The sequence below is a fragment of the Sphaerodactylus townsendi genome, linkage group LG08 (genome assembly GCF_021028975.2).
Source record: "Sphaerodactylus townsendi isolate TG3544 linkage group LG08, MPM_Stown_v2.3, whole genome shotgun sequence".
Taxonomy (NCBI): Eukaryota; Metazoa; Chordata; class Lepidosauria; order Squamata; family Sphaerodactylidae; genus Sphaerodactylus; species Sphaerodactylus townsendi.
In genome coordinates, this window is record NC_059432.1 from 95,696,156 (window position 1) to 95,721,795 (window position 25,640).

At 45.5% G+C, this 25,640-nt stretch overlaps 2 protein-coding genes across 2 annotated transcripts in view; both read right to left on the reverse strand.

Moving 5' to 3' along the window:
* The window catches only part of WDR49 (WD repeat domain 49), a 139,111-nt gene extending 129,474 nt beyond the window's left edge, over positions 1-9,637 (reverse strand). The window contains exons 1-2 of the mRNA XM_048505005.1: positions 9,527-9,637; positions 8,952-9,219 (exon numbers count right to left, since the gene is read on the reverse strand). Coding sequence (XP_048360962.1) covers positions 8,952-9,098 — 147 coding nt within the window. The 5' untranslated portion in view covers positions 9,099-9,219; positions 9,527-9,637. The remainder of the gene's footprint in view (positions 1-8,951; positions 9,220-9,526) is intronic.
* A 10,610-nt stretch (positions 9,638-20,247) lies between these two features.
* PDCD10 (programmed cell death 10) overlaps positions 20,248-25,640 on the reverse strand; it is a 36,745-nt gene continuing 31,352 nt past the window's right edge. Inside the window, exons 7-8 of the mRNA XM_048506424.1 lie at positions 25,099-25,181; positions 20,248-20,757 (exon numbers count right to left, since the gene is read on the reverse strand). Coding sequence (XP_048362381.1) covers positions 20,676-20,757; positions 25,099-25,181 — 165 coding nt within the window. The 3' untranslated portion in view covers positions 20,248-20,675. The remainder of the gene's footprint in view (positions 20,758-25,098; positions 25,182-25,640) is intronic.

Below are 25,640 nucleotides of genomic sequence, written 5' to 3' on the forward strand. Positions count from 1 at the left end.
GATTTGCATGTAGAAAGTCCCAGCTTCAATCCCCAACATCTCCAGGTAAAAAGGATCAGGCTGTAGGTTATGTGAAAGATCTCTTCCTGAGATCCTGGACACCCACTGCCAGATAATATTGAACAATAATGACCTCAAGAGGTCTGACACAATGCAAAGCAAATTTATGTGTTCAAACGTCTCTAGTGTCCAAGCTAAAGCCACAAAAGAAGAAGGAGTAATGGACATCAGGTGCTATATTGACATATTTTCTATGCCAGGTGAAGTCAGTCCTATTTACTTTTGCTTTTAATCACCGACAGGATATTGTTCTCTGATCGCTACTGATTATACTGCTGGTGTTTTATTTTAGATTTTATTGCCGTACCACATTTTCATTCTTTTAAATTTTGACTGTGAGCCAGATTTTTTCCCCAATCATTCATAGAGCTGGAAAATCATCTGAGTCAGCAACCCGAACTTTTGCTATAGATGTTTCTCTTGCAATTTGAGAAGCAGCCATCAAAATCATTCCATAATTCTCCTAGGCGACATATTCCATTATAGTTGGCATTAACAATAAGCTTTCCCTAAAATTTAACTCCCTTTTGTTTATATTCAGCACATTGTACTATATCCCTGACGAAGTGTTCCCTCCTCTCATTACATGCTTCTGAACTGCACATGACTCGAAACAGAGCAGCAGAATTTTGGACTGTATCAGATTTTCACACATTGCTCAGCACACTGCATTCTGTATACCCAGGGTTGCCATTTGCCCAGTGGTGTAGAGCCAATGGGGCTGGGGGGGATGATGCCCCAGGTGCGTACCATGGCAGGGGCATGGCAGGGGCATGGCTGGGGCATTCTGGGATGGGGCGTTACGGGTTAGGGCTGCGGCAGGGGCGCAGGGCGCACACGTTTCTTGGGCACAGTTCCCCCTCGCTCCGCCCCTGCATTTGCCTGCTCACAGCCCCAAGGGTGTGCACCAGTTCGCCACACACACAAACCCCTCCCCCTGAACCCCACAAAGATTTCTCATACATTTTAATAGACCCAATATATATATATCACATATCTGAAAAAAGCCAAATCCCAGTACCAGTATGGGTTTTCCCCCCAGCTTTTTTATTTAAATGTATGGGAAATTTTGTGAGGTTCTGGGGGGAGGGTTTATTGATGTAGAGCCACCTAATTCACAGGGTAGCTGGTAGTGCCTCTTCTTACAAGAATCTCTACGTTTGGTAAAAATTGGTTCAGAGGGTCCAGTTTTATGGGCCCCTAAATTTTCCTTCACTGTTTTGAAAGGAGGACAGATGGGGCATCCTCTTTGGGGGTCCATAAAACTGGGCCCCAATCCAATCTTCACCAAACTCAAGGGTAATTGTAAGGAGAGTCACCTTTAGCTACACTGCAAATTTGGTGCCTCTAGCTTTAAAAAATAGCCCTCAGCCAAGAGCTCCACAAAGATTTCCCAGGAACACAGGCAGGGGTTGCCAAGAAAAAGCTCAGCAAGTGGCTGCAGGTTCCCCAGCTAACCAGGCAGTCTGTGCTCTATACCTGGTGACACCAAACCAGTTCCCTCTGTGCTCTGAGATTAGGAAGTCCCAGAGGTCAACCATGCCTGCCTTGCCCTTGCCTGCAGAAGGGCCCAAGAAAGAATAGTTGGAAATCAGGAGCATGGACCACCCTTAATGCCCCTCCCCCCACACACAAGGCCTTTTCCAGACTGACCGCCCTCCCTGCCCCTGAGCTCCAGAGAAGAGGCTAAGTCCCCAGCCAGGAGGCCCAGATTATAGAAGGTCAGAGACATTGAGTGATGGATCGCCTGTCTCTCCTGCCCCCTACCCCAATTCCTCTTCTGTCTTGACTTGGGACTCAAATGCACTAGATCCCACCTGGGATGGCTCCAATCCCCAGCACTCTTAAGCCACGCCCTGGTGCAACAAAACGAGGAGATGCCTACAAGGCTGTAATCCGGGGGGAGGGGCGCAGGACCCATAGTCAGGATTGCTGCTACACTCCAGCTCTTCTGGGTCCAGGGTGAACCTTACACCACAAACGTCTACATGCTGGATGGAAGCAATCCTTGGGAGCATTCCAGAGACAAAGATAGCTAAAAGATAGCTAAAAGGACGCAATGTTTGTGCTCTATGTATATGTATGAAGGTTCTCTTTTCTGCAGATAGTTTTGAACTATTAGCCAGAATAAAGCAAGATCGTTATGGAAGCAGATGGTTCTTATTGATGAAAAAAAATAAGAATGCTAGCAATCGAAATGGAAACCCTGCAGGTAAAGTTGCAGCAATTTCTCTTTTGGAAAAAAGAATAGTAGACTTGGGTAGGATAAGTACTTCTTTTAAAGCACACAGGATTTGCTCATTATTTTCAGTTGGTCTCCAACCCTTCTCTGGCCTTTATTATTTCTGGTCTGGAAAATCATAGGGGAGGGGGAGGAAACCTCTTCTCTATGCACACTGCATTCATGACCCAAATTGGTCCCAAAATGTGGGCACATGAGAATTGAGGAGAATCTACAAATCTCACGTAACTAGGCTGTCATTCAGGACAGAGGATATGGACCCCAGACCCATCCTGTGTACTTTGTAAAGTACAAAGAGGGAAGATTGCATTTTTAAATATACTTCCAAACAATAAACTAACACCTCAGAGCAGGGGTATATTAACCACTAGGACCACTAAGAAGCATCCTGGGCTGGTAATGAGCCCTGCACAGGAAAATAAATGAACAGCCAGGCTACACAGGGAAGGGAGGGACCTTTTCCCACGTCATTTTCCATCTCAGTCCACTCCTGCCTGCCAGAGAACTTTTTTAGCAAAGGTTTCTCCCTGATGTGCACACTTAAGACATGCTGGGAGGTTTTGCCATGGGGACACATTCAAAACTATGACAACCCCAGCCCTGCAGTGGTACAGACTAGAATTCTGCCCTCTCATTCCCCCAGTTTGAATTAGAGTGACTCTGAGGCTCCATTTGTGAAAACTCTGAAATAGATCTAGGAATGATTTTTTTGGTGGAGATAATGAATCAACCTGCAACTTCACTGTATACTTTTGAAGTCTCGGCACTGAAAATTGTTGCTTTCCGATGCAAGTTGTCGCTAGATGAGAAAGACATTTTAATTTGCATTTGACACAACACACACATATTCTGTTCCATTAAGTTTGCACTGGGACTCATAGGTATTTGCTACTCAGCACGAGCTATCTGTCATACTACATTCCTGTGACCCTTTATATTGCTATGAGGCTCAACAGTATCTGAGGACATATTTTGGGGGGTTTTTTCCTCTCTTTTTTTTAAATTTAGCAATCAACAATATTATACAAAAATCGATCAATAATCAAGAACAATATAATTTACAAAAAAAACATAATTACATAACTCTCAGAAATACATATTGGACAGCTTATTCACTCAAATAATTATATAAACGGTAATTTGTTCCATTATGGATTACATTAAAATCTATAACTTCTTGCTGGGGGTGGGGGGGAACCCTTAAGTATAGTTCCCAATTGTGCTTTAACTAAAACACTTGTATCCAAACAACACAACATAACATTTCTATGAAAATCTTTATCAGATCTTATGTCATTACATAACTGACTTGTGTAAGTATTTTCAATATTACCGGTACCTCTAATATAAACCTTAAAACTAATCTTATCCATAACACTTCACTCAGTATTTAACACACTAACTTATATCTTTGTTCGCTTTCCAGCAATTTTATAGACATCATCATTATTAACTAGAGTTGCAAGCTTCATGATAAACTTCTGATGACATATTTTGAGTATTTGACACATTTGAGCCTTGACTTTTGATCAGACCAAATTAAAAAGTGACTAACATATAATTAAAATCGACAATATTAATGAAACAGACAATAATCGTCTGAATGTACAGAAGTTTCTGGATGTTATTTATCTTCTGATTGTGATTTTACTGGTCTGTGACTAATAACAACAAAACAAGCTACCTAATAAGCAATGTAATAGAACTAGGATTACAGAAATCTGAAACAAAGCATAAAGTAATAGGCATGCTATGTTAAATAATGCAAAAAATGGTAGTCCATGAGTAGAAAGCAATAAAGCATAATAAAGAATTTATGGGCTACTGACATCCCACTGGGAAGAAAGGTGGGGTGTAAATTAATAAATAAATCCCCAGCAAAGGTGCCCAACACTCTGCTATGGCAGGGCTCCCATGCTATACATCAAGCAGAATTTTAGCAAGCCAGGTTTGTTTTCTATTGCCACATATCCCTACTGTGAAAGTAGGGATAGTAAAAGCTTTTATTAAAAAATGACTTGTCTACCCTGATTTCCACTAAAGCATTCTGGAATAAGCCATTTTGGTGCTGGTGGTAGAACAAAGGTTTTATATTAGGAAACACACACAGAAATATGTACCACTACTTCTGTTCCTACTGAAAAAAAATCCGTTTCAGATTTTGAACGAGAATTCAGCGGGTGATCTGGAACTGATATGCCAGGGAGGCGATGACATTTTGCTCCCTCTATTAAAGATCAGAAACAAGACCTCATGAGGGTTATCTGTTCACTAACTGCTCAACTGAAGAGGCTTTTCTTCAACGCAGGAACAACACAGCCGGAAGATGAAGCCGACATGGGAAGGATTGGCATCTCCGTGACCTGGCTTTGTCCGAGGCCACTCTGCAAAGGATGCGAGCCGCGTTCCCCTCATTTTCTGCCAAGATACAGTCTTCTATATCTGGATGGCTTCAGCTCCCATTAATAGGCCAGCTCACAGAGGGGGAAAGGGCAGTCCGTGAAAGGGAAGTTATTGGGACGGCAATCATCTCAATTAGACCCAATTGAAACCACAGGCCTGACATGCTGCAGTAATTAGAGATCAAAAGTTATGTTTGTTCTGCTCACATTCGTTCTCTCTCTCATCTCGCCTACTGAGGCATAGATTAACACTCGAGGTCTTCTCGCTAGAGCATTTCATCTGCACTATGGCTGCAGGAAGGGACAGATCAAAGAACAGACACACCTCTTTGCACACAGTGGTACAGATGGGAGATTTTACACTCTGGCCTCGCTGGTTTTATGTGATCTCTGCTTTTACAGTATAATGGATACTCTGGACACAAAGCTACCAATTAAGTTTTGGGAGAGTGCTGCTGAGCCAGCGACCCAGAGGCCCAGCATTCCATCTTGAAGTCTGGATGTGTCAGCACCAGCGCTGAACTCAAGTGGCAGTCACCAGCCAGTTTGCAACGCGAGAGAGGAACTGGGGTGGTTTGCTATTGCCTGCCTCTGTATAGAAACTCTGGCCTGCCTTGGTGGTCTCCCATCCAAGTACAAACTGGGGCTGACCATGTTTGGTTTCCAAGATCAGGCTAGTCTGGGCTATTCAAATGAGGGCTGACTCTTTGGTACTGTTTTGCCCGTAACATTGTGATGCCTTAACCATGCAACAATAATATATTCTGATCCCAGAAGAAGAAGGAGGAGGAGGAGGCGTTTGGATTTATATTTTTTATTTATTTATTTTTGAGACTTATATACCGCCCAACCCCTGAAGGGCTCTTATACCTTACCTTTCTCCCCTCTAAGGAGACTCAAGGTGGCTTACAAGCTCCTTTCCCTTCCTCTCCCCACAGCAAACACCTTGTAAGGTAGGTGGGGGTGCGGGAGTTCTGAAGAACTGTAACTAGTCCAAGGTCACCCAGCACAAATGTAGGAGTGCAGAAACACATCTGGCTCACCAGATAAGCCTCTGTCACTCAGGTGGAGGAGTGGGGAATCAAACCCGGTTCTCCAGATTAGAATCCACCAGCTCTTAACCACACCACACTGGCCTAAAGGATTGGGGTCTGACAAGTTTGCAAACCTAAGCTGGTCTGGTCAGTGCCTGAATGGGAGAACTCTTAGGAACCTGACATACCCAGACTTCAACAAACGAGAACTGGGAGAGAAATGTAATAGCAGCAAACATTGCTAGATGTGTTAACAAGGTCACTACAAGCTTTTACACCTTGTGAGGCATTGACTAGTTCAGTTCCATAAGTTAGGGTGACAGAGATCTGGATTCTACCTGCTGCCTCCTAGGAAAAGAACCATATCCCCTGCTCACTTAAACACCCCATCCATGCTTCATGACTTTTTGTCTATGGGAGTCTCTCCTGCATGGTCTTTCAGGGTGCAGTGGGCGGGGGGCGGGGGGGGGAGGTTAGGAGATGATGGCAGAAAGCAATCCACTTGTAGAAAACCTGGTAAAATCAAACCCAGTTACAAGAAGGCAAACACAGAAAGACTTGAGGCAGTTCGGTACAGTCATTCAGAACTGCATGGCCCAGGCAAACTAGGCAGAATTGACCCTGTTTAGTAGTGGGATAGCAGACCACCAAGGAAGTCCAAAGTTGCTACACAGGGGCAGGCAATTGCAGCCATGTATTGTCAAAGGCTTTCATGGCAGGAATCAGCTGGGTGTTGTGGTACTGTGATATGCCTCTGAGGAGACTGCAGATGGTGATGGTGGGGAGCCAAATCATTGTTTGTTTGTTTTTGTCAACAGAGTTACGCTAAAGGAAAAGGCAAGGAAGATAATTTTACTCACCCCTTCCCCATTGCAGCCTCCCAATGCAGCCTCCCAATTTAGCTGTTAGTCCTCTTGGATCCCACTACCCCAGGAATACCTCTTCCCCCAGTGGTGGGATTCAAATAATTTAACAACCGGTTCTGGTGGTGGGATTCAAATAATTTAACAACTGGTTGTTTACAAGCACCATTTTAACTACAGGTTCTGCTGAAGTAGTTGGAACCGGCTGAATCTCACCACTGCTCTTCCCAGAGTCTGAAAGGACAGCTGCAGGGAAGGGAACTTGAGGAAGGCATGTGTTTATAGTTTAATACGACCAAAGGCCAGCAAAGGAAGGTGTGTGATTGCCAGCACTTTCTGCTAGGAGATCCTGGAGCCTAATTCTGTGTTCCTCTCCAGATCACCTAAATATCTTCAATACGACCGAACTGTTTTGCTTGCTCCCACTGCATTTGAAAGAAGGGAAGCTTGAAAAAGTCAGTAAACGTAGTGCTCGACGGCAAGATGATTTCTAGGAATCCAAGTGCCAGCGAGCCAGAATTTGACAGGTCGAGACAAAATGTTACCCTCTTGGCTGATCACTAGGAGGAGGAGAGGCAAACCCAGGCATTTCCGTCACTTGGTCTGCTCAGAGACCTATTACTGAGCGCCCACAACTTCAACAGCATCTCTGCTTTTCAATTCCACAGGCTGTAAAAAGCTTCCTCAAGAGTCGTTGCTGCTTTTAGAGCAAATAACACCCATGGGCCCTCTAAGACGAACATTCAGGGCAGATTTCCCCTCCCCCCCATTTCCAAAGCACTATTCTGTTAATATTTATCCGCCATTCTGTGCTGCGCAGCAGTCTTTGCTCAGAGGCACACTTCTTCTTTTTTTCTCACCAGGTCGTTCCACTGCTCTGGGTTTCGCAACCCTTTAAAATAAATGGATGCCATTTTTCTTTCTGGCACAAGGTACAGGAAAGCAGCCGTTTATCTTCATCGATGCAGTTGCCGGACTCTTATCGGGGGTGCTTAGATTACCAACGACTATCACCTACCCCTTTTCAGACTATCTGTCACTGTCCTCTGATCACCTGGCTTAAAAACCAGCCTGGAAACCATACCCTCTAGCCTGGCATCTGTTCCCCACGCTCTCAGATATATGTATAGTCCTGCCCAGACGGAGCATTTGTTATCCTGGTCCATCATATTTCCTGACTGTCAGACATTAAATTCACGGTCATGAGGATCTTTTCAGTTCTCTTGGCTGAGGAGTAGATCTCTTTTTTCTTGCCACCTGGCAATTGGGTTAGCTTTCTTGCCACCTGGCAATTGGGTTAGCTTTCCAACATCAGCTATGAGGACAGAAGTATGAAGCAACACAGGAACATAGATCTGGAAGAGAGTTCCAGGGTCATCTAGTCCAACTCCTGCACAATGCAGGAAATTCACCACTCCCCCCCCCCCACTCCTCAATGACCCCTGCTCTAGGCCCAGAGGAAGGCAAAAAAAAAAGCCCTCTGGGATCCCTGGCCTGGAGAAAAATTCCTTCCTATACCAAAGTGGTGATCAGCATTATCCTGGGCATGCACAAAAGGGCCATGAGAGCAAAGTATTGACTTGTCCCTTCATCCTTCCCTCTCATAATCTTCCTAAATTAACAGAATCAGCCTTGCTGCCAGATGGTCATCTAGCCTCTGGTTGAAAACCTCCAAACGAGGAGAGCTTACCACCTCCCAAGGAAGCCTGTTCCACTGAGGAACTGCTCCATCAGGAAGTCCTTCCTCATGTTTAGCTGAAAAACCCAACACTATTCACTTCATGTATTGTCTCATTTACCTATCATGCCCCTGTAGTGCTACAGCTAGCTCCTCAAACCAGTGGCGTAGCACCAAGGGGACAGGGGGGTGCACAACGCACCGGGCTCGCACCAGTGCAGGGGCCTGGAGGGGATGTTCCGAGGCGTGGCATGGCATTCTGGGGTGAGGTGGGCAGGGGCTCAGGGCGCACGCGCGTCCCGGGCTCAGTTCTCCCTTGGTCCGGCCCTGCCTTAAACACAAGGGTAACTTTAAGAAGAAGATAGTGCAGAAAAATACTGCTAAAAAGGCACAATGTATCCACCACCTGAATTGCAGCATATGCTTCATATACAAAAAAAACCTCGTCGTAAACCTCAAGTTAGTAATAGCTTTCTAGATTATATGCACATTTGACAAATGGATGGTTGAATGGATACGCTGACAGATAAATATTTGTAAGTTTCCTAATAGGATCTCATTGATCTGCTGTTTCCCTGTGAGTGGGAGGATGTGATCCTTCATAAGGTGACATTTCAAAGGCAATTTTTTTTTAAAAAAACATGCTTCCGCTTTACTTGAAAACACACTCACCAGAAAAAGCTCTTGCATTTTCTTAAAGTCATGAATAGTCAATCTGTTTTCAAGCTGTTCCGCACTTCTCACAGAGCCTGCATCTTCAATCGTGTTCAGCGACTGATCCTCAGTAGCAACCACAGCTTTTCTTAGCGCAAGAGGCATGTTTGTTTGCTAAGGTTTAGTTGACTTTCATGTACTTCACTAAGACTCCAAGTTGTCCTTTTGTATCATCCCCCAAATCTTGCTGGGTATATCAGCTAACCCAAGTTTTGGGACAAAGTCTCTGGAAGGTCAAAAAGAATTTCAAGAGGAAACAAACAGAAAAGCTAACTATGTATTTCAATCAGGATTGTTTTTTTTCATACTTTTTTGGCCCCAATTGAACACTGGATTTGGCCCCAATTGAACCGTGCTCTGAACAGCTGAGGAAGTGACTCACAGTAATAGTTAGCAAATAGAATCAAGCAAATTTATAATAATTCACAATTTGTTCCTGTAAATGGAATAGAAAGCTATTCATCCACAGAAGAGCCATTGTGCTTATCTTGTCACTACTAACTTGCTATTTATTCTGATTAAAATTCTATTACCTTTTCAAAACGTGGATTCCTTCCAAAGCTCCTTTTTCTCAGCTATCACCAAGTTTGCATTTGAGGTATTTATGGGACTGTTTAGGAACCTGGATTTCCTTTCCGTAGAGTCTGCAAGTGTTTCTTAGCAACCTGACACAACATTCACTAAGCTGTCCTCCCTCCCTCTCCCAGCCAGTGGTCAAAATAAAGAATGGACTGCGATATCCTCGGAGAAAACCTTGCAAAACAAGCCAGGAAAGAGACATAGCAAATTAAAAGGCTCGGAGCCAGATCCTTCAAGAATACCAGTCTCACCATAACAAAGAAAGAGGAGGTTATGTTTTGCACGGGTGTGCACGCACACACGTGCACACACAGTGTGTACTTAGGAATCTTTTGATCGACAATGGAATGGAATGGCACTTCCGCCAATGAATGAGCAGAGCAGACCTCCTGTGCTAGCACAAGCTTTTTAGACCTGCTAAATAGTCAAGGAGCAAAGGAATAGCCAGCTCTGTGCTGGATTTGTTGCCTGTTGTTTTGATCCATGGTGCTGCGCCAGCTGCATTGGCTCCCAGTTGAATTCCGAATCATTTTCAAGGTATGGGTTTTGACCTTTAAGGCGTTACGTGGCCTGGGACCCTCGTACCTTCGGGACTGCATTACCCCATATGTCCCCACCCGGTTTCTGCGTTCAGCAGAGGCCAATCTGCTGGTGGTTCCCGGCCCCTCAATGTTGCAGCTGGCCTCCATGCGGGCCAGGACCTTTACAGCCCTGGCCCCGGCCTGGTGGAACACCCTTCCTCCAGCTGTCCGGGCCCTGCAGAATCTCTGTGAGTTCCGCAGGGCCTGTAAGACCATGCTGTTCCACCGGGCCTTTGGAGTGTCCAGCCGCTGATTGGTGCCCCTTCCTGCTCCCTGTACTGTTTACATCAGGGTAACCCTCATATTGAGGGGTCCACTGTTCTCCCTTTTGGGGGAAGGTTTTAAAGGTGGGTTTTTCTGGTCTGTAGTCGTGCCCGCGAGGTCAGCGCAAGAACGAGACGAGACGCGGTGATAACATCTGGTGGAGAGCGCCAGCAGCTGGAGCGCGGGTGTCCGTGTTCCTAGCGACTCTCCCGCGTGCTGGTTCTTGGCACCTTTTATTATGATTCTAGCGGGGGCGTGTAGAAGGGCGGAACGGGGGGATTCCGGGAGAGCGGGAGAGCGGGAGACTGAGAGATCATCATGTGATGCATGATCTCACCTGGCTGCTACGTGCGGAGAGGAGCATCAGCGTCTGGGCCTAATCCTCACCCGGGGGCAAGACCATTGTCCCTTTGTCCGGGACACCCGGTGGTTGTGAGCCAGGTAGTTCATGACCCGTGACTCATCGGCGGGATGAGAGGTGGGGAGGAGCGGTGCGACCAGAAGGCCGTAAGGGAAGCGCCCGGTGTTCCAGCGCGCTACTTACGGTGCTGCTGGAGTCCAGCAGTTCATCCCTAAGCATCTCCTCCTTTTACATTTAGAAGGGAGGCCGAATTGTTAGGGGGCGATTTATGAGGGGACGCTCGCCTCCCTACCATAGCCCGTTTGGTCAAGCTGGCCGAAAGCTGCTTGTGCAACATGAGAACTTGCTTTAGCGTATGCAAAGGGGAAAGTCGAGGGTTTCTTAAGCACACGTTATAGGCAATATTAGACACACATTGAATGAAACAAAGATCCAACAGTGAGGCACACAATCAAAGCCAATGCAGAGCTGTAAGAAGTAGCACTCAACCATCCTTCCTCCGGTAATCCCAGCGCTCTAGAGGGCGCCACCAATGGAGCAAAGCGTCATACTTCAGATTAAGATACAACATCTTTGCAGTTCCACGCACTTCCATATGAATCAAAATGGGAATTATCAGAAGGATTAAAACAACACATATCATGTGCGTTCTCACAACTTTGGTAATGCAATAACAACAATTAATCCAATAGCGGCACGCATTGTCTAAAAATTGTTCGGCTTGGACGGAGTCCGGGGACTCCCACTCAGGGGAAGTCGCGAGGGAGGCGAATTCCGCCTCGGAGAGAAAGCGTCATCGTGTTACTCTGGCTTGGTAAGACAGCGGAGTTTATGGCGGCAGCGGCCGGGCTCCCGGGGTGGAGCTTGAGGCCGGGTGGGATGGTGAGGCGACAATAAGAGAGTCCCGGTAGGCGGATGGTGGCGAAAACAAACTAACTCCTAGGGAGTTTAAGATGTGCCAGCTGGTTTGCAGTTCTTGGCAATAGTTCCTCTTGGAGGTCGGCTTTTGGGAGGGCATTATACAAATGGGGAAACGAGGGGAACAGGGGTGGCAGGGTTACGTGGAGGTTCAATGACTCTCGCCAATGAAGTTTGGTGGCCGAGAGAGGGCATGTCCCGACAATCAGTCGGGTGGCTGAAGACAACGGGGGGTTCCGAGGGTTGGGGGATCCTGCAGGGGTGACCGGTGTCATCGGGCGAGGGGTAGTTGCGTAAGTAGTTGCTGATGAAGCTGTGAAAATCCACAGCAATAGCCGCCAGAAGGTTGCGGTAAACTTTTGGGATTCTTGGGCGTCCTGAGGGCAGGCCCGGGCTGCTGCGGAACGCTTCGGGTTAGGCTGATCGTAGCTCATGGCGCCCTTGCGGATCCCTCTGGATCTTCGGGGTCGTTCGATGTTGGCCGTAGGTCCTGTTGAAGCTTCTGGCGGGAGTTCTCCGGGGGGGCCTGCTCTGTCTTCGTGGTGTGGCCTGATTTCGTTCAGCATCGTTCCTCGGGCTGGTCGGACGTGTCGGAGCTGGGGATCCATAGAGGAGTCTGTAGGAGAGAAGGATTGAAGCATACCCCTTCCCCAGGTTATGAGGGGGGGGCTGGTCCCCGCCAGGTCTCGGTCTGGGGAGTTGGACGGGTAGTAAACCTTGGCATGGGGGAGGGGATCTGACTGCCCACTGAAAGTGTCTTTCTGGGGGGGTGACTCTGTTGCCCTGATGGTAGTGGGCGAAAGCAAATTCAAAAAAATGGTTGATGGTGAAGAGTACTTTTGATACTGTCTGTTGTATGTGGCCTAAGTGGGGAGGGGGGGCTGCCTTCCCTTTCTTGTAGTTTGTTTGGCTAAAATTTCCTTAAAGTTGCGACATTTGCTCTCTCAGCGATACTGCTTGCCCCGGTACTGTTGTGAGGGAATTCCTCGTGTGTCAACCAACGATTCCCCAATTGGTGCAAAAAACTGGAGCATGGCTGTGGAAGGGAATATGCAGGCGCATTGTCCGTCTTTAAGGTGAGGGGGCGGCCCATGACGGTAATGCATGCAAAGAGGTGTTGGATGGCGTGATTGGTGGTTTCCACCTGAGTGGGGTGGCCTTCAAACGCACTGCAAGTAGGTATCTATAGTTACATGCAGGTGCTTCCAAGGGGGGCTAGAGGCAGGGACCAAGGTTACGTCCATTTGCCATAAGTCATTTGGCCAGGGCCCCTCTCGGGTTTACCCCTGGGTCTGAAAGAGGGGCCAAGGCATGTGAGCATTGAGCACAAGATTTGGAACGCATAGATTGTGCTTGGTTGAGGGGGGGATGTGGCAGGATCAGGGCGAGTGCTTTTGCCCCCTGGTGGAAGCAAGTTAGGTGAGGACTGGAAAGGGGTCGGAGAAAGAGGGGTAGAGATAGTGGGTAGCGCTTGTCTCTGCGGCTGGTTCCCACTCTTTCGCTGAGGGCCGGCCCGAAGCGGTCGTGTGACTGCGCATATGGCCCACCTAAAATATCCGAAAGAGGTTCTGGATGCTAGTAGATTCTGTAATGTCAGGAAGAGACTCATGAAGTTTGAGTCGATTCAGAGCGGCGTAGGGCTCAGGGTAGGTGGCGATTACGATGCTTCACAGTATTGGGAGGAATCGACCAAAAGGTTGAAGAAAGGAGTTGAAGGAAGGTTTGAAGAAGGCTAGAATGGCTCGCGGCGAGGCTCAAACTCCGCTAGTGGAGGCTTACGGCGGTGTGTAAGCGGTTTGCCATTGACCATTTTGTTGAAATGCAATGGCGCCGACGCGTTTACCCCCGTCGGCGAAGACGGTGGGGGCGCTTTGGAGTGGGGCAGAGGCTGTCCGGGACACCCGGTGGTTGTGAGCCAGGTAGTTTCATGACCCACATTGACTCATGCCGGGGGGGGATGAGAGGTGGGGCGGAGAGGTGCGACCGAAGAAGGCAGAAATGCAAGCGAAGGCAAACGCCGGTGTTCCAGCGCTCTACTTACGGTGCTGCTGGGTCAGCAGTTCATCCCTACACTGGTCGCCTCTTATTTAATTATTTAATTATTCGATTGTATTAACCGCTGTTTATATGGTGTTTTAGTGTGTTTTAGAGATTATTAATTGGATGGAGCGACGTTAATTGTTTACTGTGTTTGTATGACTGCTCCTTTACCTGATATTGTATGAATTTCATGCTGTACACCGCCCAGAGCCCTTCGGGGATGGGGTGGTATAGAAACCTAAGAAATACATTAAATAAATAAATAAACACAAGGGAAGAGGCTGACCTGCAATAACATCGAGGCCTACCAACATCAAGGTGGGGCTTTGAGCTCTCCTAGAATTACAGTTTATCTGCAGACTGCAGAGATTCATTCGACAAAGAAAATGGCAGCGGTTCCCAGCCCTTTCTGTATGGTGACCCACAAGTCCATAATTACTTGCTATGGAGAGACAGCCAGGAATGGCCTCCGGTTTTTTGGCACCCTAGGCAGACTACGACCTTGGCACCTATCTAGTTCCACATTCCACTTTCTACAGTGGTTAGCCAGTTGTTTTTGAGAAACCAACAATCACACAAAGGGCACAATTTTCCTCACCATGAACCTGAAATGTCTGGCATTCTGACATATACAGCCTTTGTGCAAGGAGGTTACATTTCAGCCTTTGACCATCCCTCTCCTTCTCCATTACTCCCTCTAATCACCCCTACGATTTTAAGATCACTCTTTGTAACCATCAGGACATATTTCACTCCATCAGCACATAAATACATTTGTGTATATGGATGTAGCTAACAGTGTAAAGGCTGTATGTGAACTGTATGAAAGGGTACCAGCCTGTTAGAACCCAAAGTCACCGTAATCCATTAGCCAGTGGCATCTAACTGAATATCTCAAAGTAAAGAACCTCTCAACATCTAAGCAACCGAAGAAACGTATGAAGCTCGACGAAGAACTGTGCCTGTGTCAAAACTGATATTTGTATACAGCTATCTCTGGCCTGATTTCCATTCATTTGAAATATCTCCTGATCCCATCTAGTCTGCTTAATACATTTTACTTCTGTTTGTTGATCTTGCTTCTGTTCTCTGCTGCTTTGAAAAGGGGGATTTGTCAGAAGGAAAAAGGCTCCCTTCGCCTTTGCGGAGTTCCTAAAGTTGAGCAGATAAGCATGAAACACCTCAGATGCCACCATCAAAAAAGCTCAGTCATAGAAAAGGCGGGAAAATCTGCACAGCATAATTAGGAGACTGCCAGAGTCTGCCACTAATAGTTAGGAGGGTGAAGGGACCTGCCACAGGAAATATACACAGTTAAACAGAATGTTTTGATCCTACACTGCACAACATATCAGGCATCTAAATTATACTAAACTCACAGGGTCCCTTCATCACATTTCCCTGGCTTAAGATTGCCTTTTCAAAGGTTGATCCTTCTTCAGAAATCTAGAGCTGAGATCAATTTCTGGCCTGCTGCAGAAAGCAGACTAAGGCTTTGTGGATATTAAAAAAACAAAAACAGAAAAAAGCAATGGTTTCACAAATCAAAGCTTTACACACAAAGCAAGGCTCCTTGGGTCAGGAGCGACATCTCCATGAACTCCTGCCTCCTGCACATAATCCGTTTCAGTTAAGGCAAAAAGGAAAATTAGCCTTATGTCTGCTTGCTTTGATTCTGTTGGTAGGAGAGCACCAAGTATTAAAGGGTTGGCTCCTCCAACCCCGAGTGGAGATGAATCCCCTCCCATCCAAAGCACAAGAAGAACATGAAGGGGAAAAATTGCTTTCAAATAGACCTAAGGATCCCGTGACACTCAAAGAGTTCCAGCTTGCATCACAACCCGATGAAACCAAATGTTCTTGCATCAGTGTGGCTCCATGAAACAGTTTGGTTAAAATGACAAATTTACACAGAGGAAGCTCCAGGTGAAAGTTCCATTCTGCCCTGATGCTCTCCCTCTGAAATTATGCCCAAAACACTCTCTCAGCTACAGCTACCTTGCAGGATGGTACTTGAGAGATAAGAGAAGGACCATACAAGCCTCCCTGAAATCTTTCAGTTGCATGAAACTTAAATATAGGGATTTTGGATATCATGACCAAGATCCATGAATATAAGGGAGGGGCAGTTTTCACCAATTCCTTCCTCCCACAGGAACCCCCAACCCCGCCCATATGCTCCCTAGGAATCCCCCATCCACCTGGGCATTATACGGCCCGCGGGCCACATCCGGCCCGCCGGATGACCCTGACTGGCCCTCCTGCCGTGCTGGGGAGCGAGGCGTCTTTGAAAGCCCCGCAGAAGCCGGTTGCCTTGGCTGCCGGCTTCTGCAGGGCTTTCAAAAGTGCCTCGCCCCCCTGCCTTTTGGCCCGGCCCTCCACAATATTTTCTGTTTCTTATGTGGCCCCATGGAAAAAATAATTGCCCACCCCTGCTCTAGGAACAACAATGGGAAGGGGTAAGAAGTTGGCATGAGGGTGCAGGCAGGGAAGTTGCACTTCTATGCACAAAAGAGCTTCCATGCATGGTAGCCAGAATCCAACCCAGAATGCCAACATAAGATGGTCATTTGTGTTTATCTACATTCACATTACAACATTTCCAATATTCCCTGTACTGCTTTCAGTAGGCAGATCCTGTAAATAAAATTTGGGAGGGGTGACCATGAGCCATTCCAAATCAGGTTCATTTTTTTCATTGGATTTGAATGTAAGATTCTTCAAACCAGATGTTCTAGACTGTGCATTTGATGAGGATCTGTCTCACCTCTGAAGGGGTCCTCACCTGACAGATGGTCTTGTAGGAAAGTCGGTGGTGATGGAGCAGGATAAGATACTGTTGTGATCTTCAATGGCCTCACCAATTTGGTCAAGCTATCATGAACTCCTGAAGATTGCATCAGGACCTTGCTCTTAAGAACTTGGTTTGAATGTTCCAAGCTGTCCCCCTGATTTTATCCTTTCTCTCCTAAATATGCTATCTTGGGATGAATTCATGGTAACTTGCAGCTACGGAATGCCCTAAGTTGTGGCCTGTGTATTCTTCCTGACATTCTGGGACCCTGGTCCACCGACAGATAATAGACTGGATCCAACCATCTTCAAGTTGAAGAAAGGCTCCTTAGACTGAAGTGGCTCTTCCTGCAACGCTTAAGCTGGAGAAAGGCCCCTTAGGATGGAGAATGGCTCCACTTAGTGGAATGACTGGGGTGGAATTCGTCCCAGTAGTCAAGGATAAGGTTGGACAAGATAAGGTATAAGGACCTTCCTAATTCTATGATCTTAACAGCCACACACATACAAGTAGACCAGCACAAGGAGCCTTTGGTCTTTTCTTGAAAAGAGGCTGCCCGCTGCTTTATTGCAAGCAATGTGTCCGTCGTTACTTGTCATAAACCTGTTTCTCTGATAAAATGTATGAAGCTTTTGGCTAAGCACAAAAGACCTGCACTCCGAGATCTTATAAATCTAACATTAACTCAACAAGTGGTTAACAATCCAGTGTTTAAAGGGCTTCATACACATGACCCTGTTGCATTCGCTAATATACTGCCCAGTTATCCCCATGATGCACTTGAAAGGAAGAGATAGGATGGCTTGCTAAAAGCTGCAAAGCGATTTTTATGGCAAGGTGAGATTTAAAAAAACAGCTCCCAAATATTAACTTGTTCTTAGCTGTTATGCTTCAATATCTCTGAAACAACCTCTCCACAGTCCACATTTGCAGTCTAATCCTGGTTGGGACAGCGCTGCCCTACTGCCTCCAGAGGGCTTTCCCATGGTGCGGGAAGCCCTAAAAAGTAAAGACAAAAAAATAAGGGTTAAAACCCCCCCATAGAGGGGAATGGAGATACACTATGAAAATTATGGTGTATCTCTGCTGGTGGTTCTGCCAGCGCAAGGGGGGCTGATCAGGTTCTAGAGGCCGACTAAGGCTGGCACACCTAGGTAATGAAGCCAACTTAGGGTTTAATCACATGGTGCTCCGACAAAGTAGCTCTTCCTCTGGTGAATCTGCTCCGTGTGCTGGTGGGAAGGGTATTCCTGCTGGCAGAGGGGTGCACCAACTCCAAAGGGGAATTCTCTCCCCCCCCCCCCCGATGGTGCTGCCCAGGAACTTTTCAACACCTTGAATAATGTACTTGGCAAACTGGAGTTTACTATGTGAAACAGCAAAATCCACTTGCAAACGATGACCAGAATAGATTGAAAGGCCATTGTTTAGCATGTATGAAATATAGCAAGAGTAAGTAAAATAAGGGCACCCCTAAGACATCATAGCTCTGGTAAGTAAATCCTTGAGTAAGGGATGATTCAGATGCAGAATTTATCGTTCCAAAACCCAAGAAGAGATATGTGTTAGCAAAATGTAAGCATGCTTTGAGTTGGGGTTTAATCTCTCATAACCTCCCAAGTTTTGTGTATCTGTCAGATTCATGCAAGCAGAGTTTGATAATGCAAGAGACAGGCCTCTCCCCTGCAGCACCCATAGTCTAGTTTCTCAGCTGCAATTGAATATACAGAACATTTTGAAACTAGGTAGTTTACACCCCATTGACTTTTAGCAATATCTCAGAGCAATAAGAAGTGCTTTTTAAAGCAAGTGCTAGAAGTAATACAAGTTGTTTACTGCCATAAGCAAGAAAAAATTTTTTTTGAAGATGCCTGCTCGGGAAAGTAATCACTGGATGTACACGCATAGGCCGGGAAGATAAATTTGCCTCTTGGCTTTGAGCTGTATTGTCGCAAAAGAAGTTTGCTTGATATGTTACGTTCGTGGAACTTGCAACACGGTATTAAGACGTATTTCTAGTTGTGAAATGTTGGTGGACGAGCTGTTTGTCATGGCTGATCAATCCTTCCTCCTCTTCCGTATGTCCGTATTTAAAGATTGTGAACTCTTCAAGGCAGGGACCAATTGTTTTTCTTATGTTACACTGTAAAGCATTATGTATGGTGAGGATGCCGTATGCAAAAAAGCCAAGTTTCTAACATTTTATCACACTAACTGAACCAGAGTAGTGCTATGTCAGAGCTTAGCTTGTTACTTAATGTTCAGGGAGCATTAGCATCCCCCTAAGCTATAATGTTGCTCAAGTATTGCAAATCTTTGCAAAACATTTTCAAACCCCCCCCCCCTTGTCTGCACTTTCCCCCTCAAAACGATTTCTGGCTCCCATTTTGTAGTTGTTTCATGTTCTTAAAGGATCCAATGCTACAAAGCTTCAAAGCCTCATCCTGCAGTTCTCGGGGGGGGGGGGGTGTCCATGTCTTTGAAGCTTCGGAGACACGACCCCCAAAAATAAAAAATAAAAACCTGACAAAAATACAGCATGAAACAGCCAGAGTGAGCTCAGAAAATGGCGCCGACAAGGAAATCTGGGAGGTATGGGAAACATTTTGAAGATCTACGCACTGCAAGTGAAAACATTTTCAGAAAAAGAACAGGATGCAAATAAATTGTTTCAAGGCTGGAAACAAAACATTTTGGGCTAAAAACAATGCAGAACTCTTCAGAGGAAAGGTTTTATTTCTTGCCTCAAGACATTTTACTTTGGTTGTGTGGAAAGGGCTACTAACTGAACACTCTTACACTCAAGAACCTTTACTTAGAATATCTGCCCACTTTTCTTCCTGAAAAGATATGAAGCAGGTATCAGGAGAACCAGTACAGTAAAAAAATACAATTTAAACATAGCCCAGAAGACACGGGTATGTATTTTGGACCAGTCCTGGAGGCAATGAGCCAACTTTCAAAGGTCACAGATCATAAGTCACAGGCTATGAACTAAGAGCCATTTGGCTCTTGTCAAGGTGGTTATGCCCCTGGTTATGCCCAAACTTTATACCTGGAAACAGAAAGAGCTGTGGTATACTAGTTGTGGTGAGTTTTCCGGGCTGTGTGGTTGTGGTCTGGTGGATCTTGTTCCTAACGTTTCACCAGCATCTGTGGCTGGCATCTTCAGAGGTGTACCACAGAGGGAAGTCTGTTACACACTGTGTCCAATGAGAATGTTTTAGCTGGGTATAAAATTGTCATGTCCCCAGGTGGGGAACCAATCAGTAAGTGTTTGGGTGGAACTTGCAAAGGTGTGGTTGCAGGTGGGGTTTTTCAGTCCAAGGAGCTGTGGTATAGTTGTTCAGTTCTCTAATCTGGAGAACCAGGTTTGATTCCCCACTCCTCCACATGACCATGGGCCAGTCACAGTTCTCTCTGAACTCTCTCAGCCCCACCTACTTCGCAAAGTGTTCATTGTGAGGAGGGGAAGGGAAAGTGACTATAAGCTGCTTTGAGATTCCTTAATGGTTGAGAACAGTGGGGTATAAAAACCAACTCTTTTTCTAATGAAAGCTCAGCTTGATCTTGCCAATGGCAGCAACGTTCCTTCCCAATTGCTCTCTGACCTACTGATGGTAGGAAGAAAGATTGAAAGTCCTTGTGGCTTCAGAAGACACGGGCACACCTGCCCTTTCACCCATGCCTTGCAAGGAAAAGACCACCCAAATAATCTTACAGATGTAAACTATTTATTGAATATTTGCCACCAATATTATTAAATACATAATCTTGCAGTTTTTCGCTTTCAAGTTAAAATGTCAGAAACAGAACACCAAATATTTACAATTCTTATAAGGAATGTTACATAATGACACATTAAGGCGTAAATTCTTTTGGCTTATAATTCTGAAAAGAATGATAATAGCAAAAAAGTGATGCAAAATCTTCATCGTGAGATTATGATTAAGCTACAATGTTTTTACAAAAATATGGTGTAAGATGGCAATAAATCCCGTTCAAAATCCTGCGTTACGTCCCTTCAACTGGGACTGATAATTTATACAGTCAAAACTTTAAAGTTTACATATAAAGGTATCCTATCCACCATTGAAAAGTACAGCTCTCGACATATACAGTTTTTTTGTTGTGTTTTGTTTTTTTCAGGCCACAGTTTTGAAGGTCTGGAGTATCAAGTTGGTTTGATGAATTAGTCGGTTGGCACTTATGAACACGTTTATTGCCCTGTTGTAAGAAAACAAACCGTAATTCAGCAGCCAGGCAGAAATCATAAAACCATCAGGTGACTTTCAAATATATTCTGTCATAAATCGAGACCAACGCAGACACAAGCCTTTTGACTACGCAATAAGGAGAGGATAAGAGTAAAACATTTCATGCTACCAGGAGAATGAGGTTTCTGTGTGTGAATTTTGCAGACTTCTCTCTTCCTACTGTAGACCCCCCACCCACCCACCCAACCTGGGTAACTGCAAGCAAGCCTGATCTTGGAAGCTAACCAGGGTTAAATACATGGGTGTGTGTCCACCATGGAAGGCCAGGCTCACTAAACAGGGTCAGGAAATGGCAAACCACCTGCGAAGTCTCTTGCCTTGAAAATTCTACTAGGCTGCCGTAAATCAGCTACAACTTGACAGCAATCCTCCCTGCAGACCCACACTTTTCACCACATTGTACTTCAGAGCTTCTTAACCACCTAGGAGAATTTCAGGGAGATCGGTGAGCTGCAAAAGGAAGGGGGTGGCTGGGAAGTCCCACTTGGTTGGATCCCACTCAGACAACGCGCTGCAGCTTCTTTTAACTTGCAACTAACAACTGTCCTGCGTTCGATTAAAACGGAACCAGGATTAGAACAAAACTCAAATCCTTTCGCATTAGACACCAAGAGACCAAGTGAGCTTCGACTTGCGAAAGTTTACACCCTGGATAATTTTGTTGGTCTTTACAATGCTATAAAATTTTGTTCTGCCATTATGGACTAAAGAGCCCCATGCCACAGAGCGGTAACCTGCGGTACTACAGTTGAACCTCTGCTCACGACTTGAGTTTGATCCCAATGAAAGTCAATTTCAGGTAGTCAGCTCAAGGTTGACTCAGTCTTCCATCCTTCCTAGGTTGGTAAAGTGAGCTTACCGGGGTAAAGTGTAGACAACTGGGGAAGGCAATGGCAACATCCCCGGGCAACCCCAGTCTGCCTAGTAAACATTGTGATGTGACCAGTAATGACTCAGTACGTGCACAAGGGACTACCTTTACCTTACTACAGACTAACCTAACTACCCACCTGAAACCAAGACTAGTATCAGTATTGTTCCCAGTTTATTCTTTTAAAGTCAATTCTTCAAGCACAGGAGAGTATTCAGGTGATTGCTGTGCCTCTTTTCTTCAGCTGTACCACTTTGACTGATTCCCTACAGTAATTTATTTTATTTTTCAAATGTCCAAATGTTAGTTTCTCCCTCTATAAATCAATTGGATGGATTACTTGTAAAAACAGTCATACAAAAGTTCAAACCCCGCACACCTTAGCGGGTTTCTTGCAGCCCGAGACTCTGAAATAAGAGATTCTCGTTCACTTGGAGTGCAAAATGAAATTCTTTCCAAGGCATTGGCAAGCACTTGTTGCTTAAAAACAGATGCAGAAGTAAGGTAGGCTCACCGTGCGACACTATTTGAATGTACATCCCCCCCACAATGAAAACAAAATCAACCCCCCTGCATTTATTTCCAAAGTATTCCAAAGCTTTTAACATTCAAAGCTCCACAATAATTATAAACCAGACCAAAAACAAGCCAAATTCCTGCCACAATAAGAGCTTGGACAGCCGTTATGGAGTCAGGCAAGGGCTTCCTGACAAATCTAGACATGTCATTGCAAAGTCCAAGAACTATCACAGCAAAAAAGCTCCATTTCTCACTGTCACAGTTCTCACCTCTTGCAAATGGGGGCACACAAGGAAAAGCAAAAGGATATGAAGGTGAGGCTGTTCGTTAAGCATGCTGCCCCCCAAGCCGTGACAGCCATTACGGCACCTGAAATTTGGCCTGAAATCATATTTGGAGCCAGCACTACTAACACGATACTGGCTGAATATCAGGCCCATTCTGCTCCCACTGGATCGGCAGAGCAGTCTGCAATAACCATCCCTCTCAAAGCGAGCTGTAGTGATACACACATACTATAACACTTAATTTAACAGCCAAACCAGAGCTTGGATCCAGATAGGCCTATTGGGGCCAAGGACTTGCTCCTCCCCTTTGGGCCTTTTAATCCACAATAGTGCTCCCCCACTTTTGAAATGACCCCAAGTTTCAAAATTGATTATATCATGATGAGGTGGGGCCCTGTGTGAGAAACAAAAGCCCAAAGGCTGCTTTGAGCGCACAGACTTCCTTTCACGGTTGTTTTGATTTTGCCAGGTGCCATTAAGATTGTTTTCATTGACTTGGAAGAACCTAAGCCTAGCTCACACTGGAAGCAGATATTGAAATACAGGTATGATTAAACCCCTAAGGATGTATTAATGCCCTAAAATCCAATGACATTTATTTATGAATGGCCGGTAATTGGAACTGCATTCGTGGAATTTAGCTTGCGTGTTTAAGTGCGCGAGAATCCAATACAGCTAATATAGGATGAGCACAAATGTGCATGCTGCTGTCTTACGCCCCCCCCCCCCCCCCCGCCCCCCAGTCACTGGAAGTTCCAAGACTGAACATCTATTTTGCTTTCAGCATTTCATCCACTCCGCTAACCCATTTCACCCTTCCCGGTTTGCGATTATCCTTGGCCAGAGCGTATGTTAATTCTGATTCCGTTGACTGCTCAAGTTCTGGGCTACTCAAATCAGAAGAATGTCCTAACGTAAACTTTAAATAAACTGCTCAGTGTGGAACGCAAGAAAGGTTCATGCATTAGCACGGCTGGGCTAGCTTTAAGGGCCGTGAACCAGGTCAAGGAACAAATGGGATTACTTCCTCTTGGCTTCTCAGAGCTAAAACAGCTGTTCAGCGGCTTCTATCAGAGTTGCCTTAGAAAACATTGTAATGGCAGCTGCACAAAAGCAAGTGGTTGCTTATGCACCGCCTTCTTATGCTCACCTGACTGGGGGATACCTGATGTGGGGGGAGCCTGACTGGGGGATACCACAATGTGGACCTGACTGGGGGATACTATGATGTGGGGGGAGCCATGTGGCAGTAAGTAGCTACAAGGTTGGTGTGTGTGTGTGTGTGTACAACCTGGGCACTGATCAGGTGGGAAAGTCCTGCACAACTCTATGCACCTCTGCATTTAATCCACACGGCTTGGCAACATGGGGAATCAGTCCACCTGGAAGCATAGCTTTTACTACTGGCCATGCCCATTAGAGAGAGAAGAAATAAAAGAGGATATGTTATCAAATGTTTTCAGCTGGTCATGCTTCCTTGCTGAATCAGGTCAAATCCATGAAGATTCCTCCCAGCAGTAGCCAGTCAGATCCTTCTAGGAACTCAACAAGAATACAGCAGCGATTGCTTCCCTTGCCAGTTAGGCTCTGGTGTACAGAAACACATGGCAAACCACTGCACATGGTGATTCTGTCTAGCTAGCACAGCTAAAAGCAATGCAGATGGTCACTTACTTGACTATGCACGGCAACAGACATTAACCAAGTTGAGCCTGTGGCAATTCTGGATTGTGAGCCCACGTAGCAGGCGCAGCCATAAAATGGCTGCCATGAAAGAGGGTGGCATGAACCAAAAGATGGCTGCCACGAGGAACTGGGACCAATCACAAAAGGTTGGAGGATTCTAAACCAAGCATCCCCTTTTAATAATACAAACAGGTGATACTGAATGGGTTCTGATTGCAGACGCAGGGTGATGCTTCCTGGGCTTTTCTCAAGTAACTTCTGCTCCAAGGAGGTAGAAAAAGGTTATGACTGGCTCTTTGTTTTGAGGGAAGGAGCAACTGGGTACCAGAAAACACACAGGAGGGCACTATGACATTTTTGGAGGTTGTCTTGGGGATCTGATGTACCCTCACTACATCTAAGTCACAGGTGTCAAACTCGCGGCCCTCCAGATATTATGGACTACAGTTCCCATCATTCCCTGATGGGAACTGTAGTCCATAACATCTGGAGGGCCGCGAGTTTGACACCTACGATAAGTCTTCAATGCAGTTCCCATCATTCCCTGATGGGAACTGTAGTCCATAACATCTGGAGGGCCGCGAGTTTGACACCTACGATAAGTCTTCAATGCAATTCCACAACTACAATACAGTCTCTCATACACCTTCAGATTGGCTTATCAGTCGGTGTTCAAATTGTATGCTAAGCAAATCAGACTCCAGATTCCTCAGGTGACTTGGAGGCAATGCGATTATGAGGCACACCAGAAGAAAAGCAACCATTTAACCAGCAGGATGACACCATTTTTTTTGTCAAGCTCCCCTACCTGATAGCCAAAGAATGATAATCAGGGCCAAGAGAACACTTTGCTGGCCTCAAGCAGAAAGAAAGAAAATCTGGAAAGATATCAAAGCTGAACCAACTTCATTTCTTAAGAAATACTTACTTTCCATCTTTAAAATAGGTTTTCAAAGTGTCGCTGAAACTTTTGGAGTATTTTACAAACTCTTTCTTTTGGTGCTCAAGTGCCTGAAAGATGAATGGGCGAGGAGTCATTCAATCAGAATCTCACATCGAACCTTCCCAGAACATCCTATTTTAGTAACTAGACACAAAGGGTTATGGGGACAGACCAAGGAAATGAGCTCAAACTACCATTGGTAGCAGAATTGACCCATTTAAGAAATGAGTTACATTGACTTGCATAGACAGTTCAGCAAACTTCGTGAAAGCATATAAAAGTGAAACATTCGTATGATCAACACAGCATACGAAAATTATACTAAGCCTTAATGTAGCCATTGCAAATTAGAAAATCCATATATTCTAAACAGTCATTAAAAATCAGCTTAGTGACAAGATTGATTTTCACTCTGTTTGCCTCTTCATCTGAAAAAAACTGCCTTGACTACCAGTTATTAGTGTTGAAATGATGTTCTGCTCTCACCGTCTGAGAATAAGAGTGTAGAATCTTTAATATTTATAGTT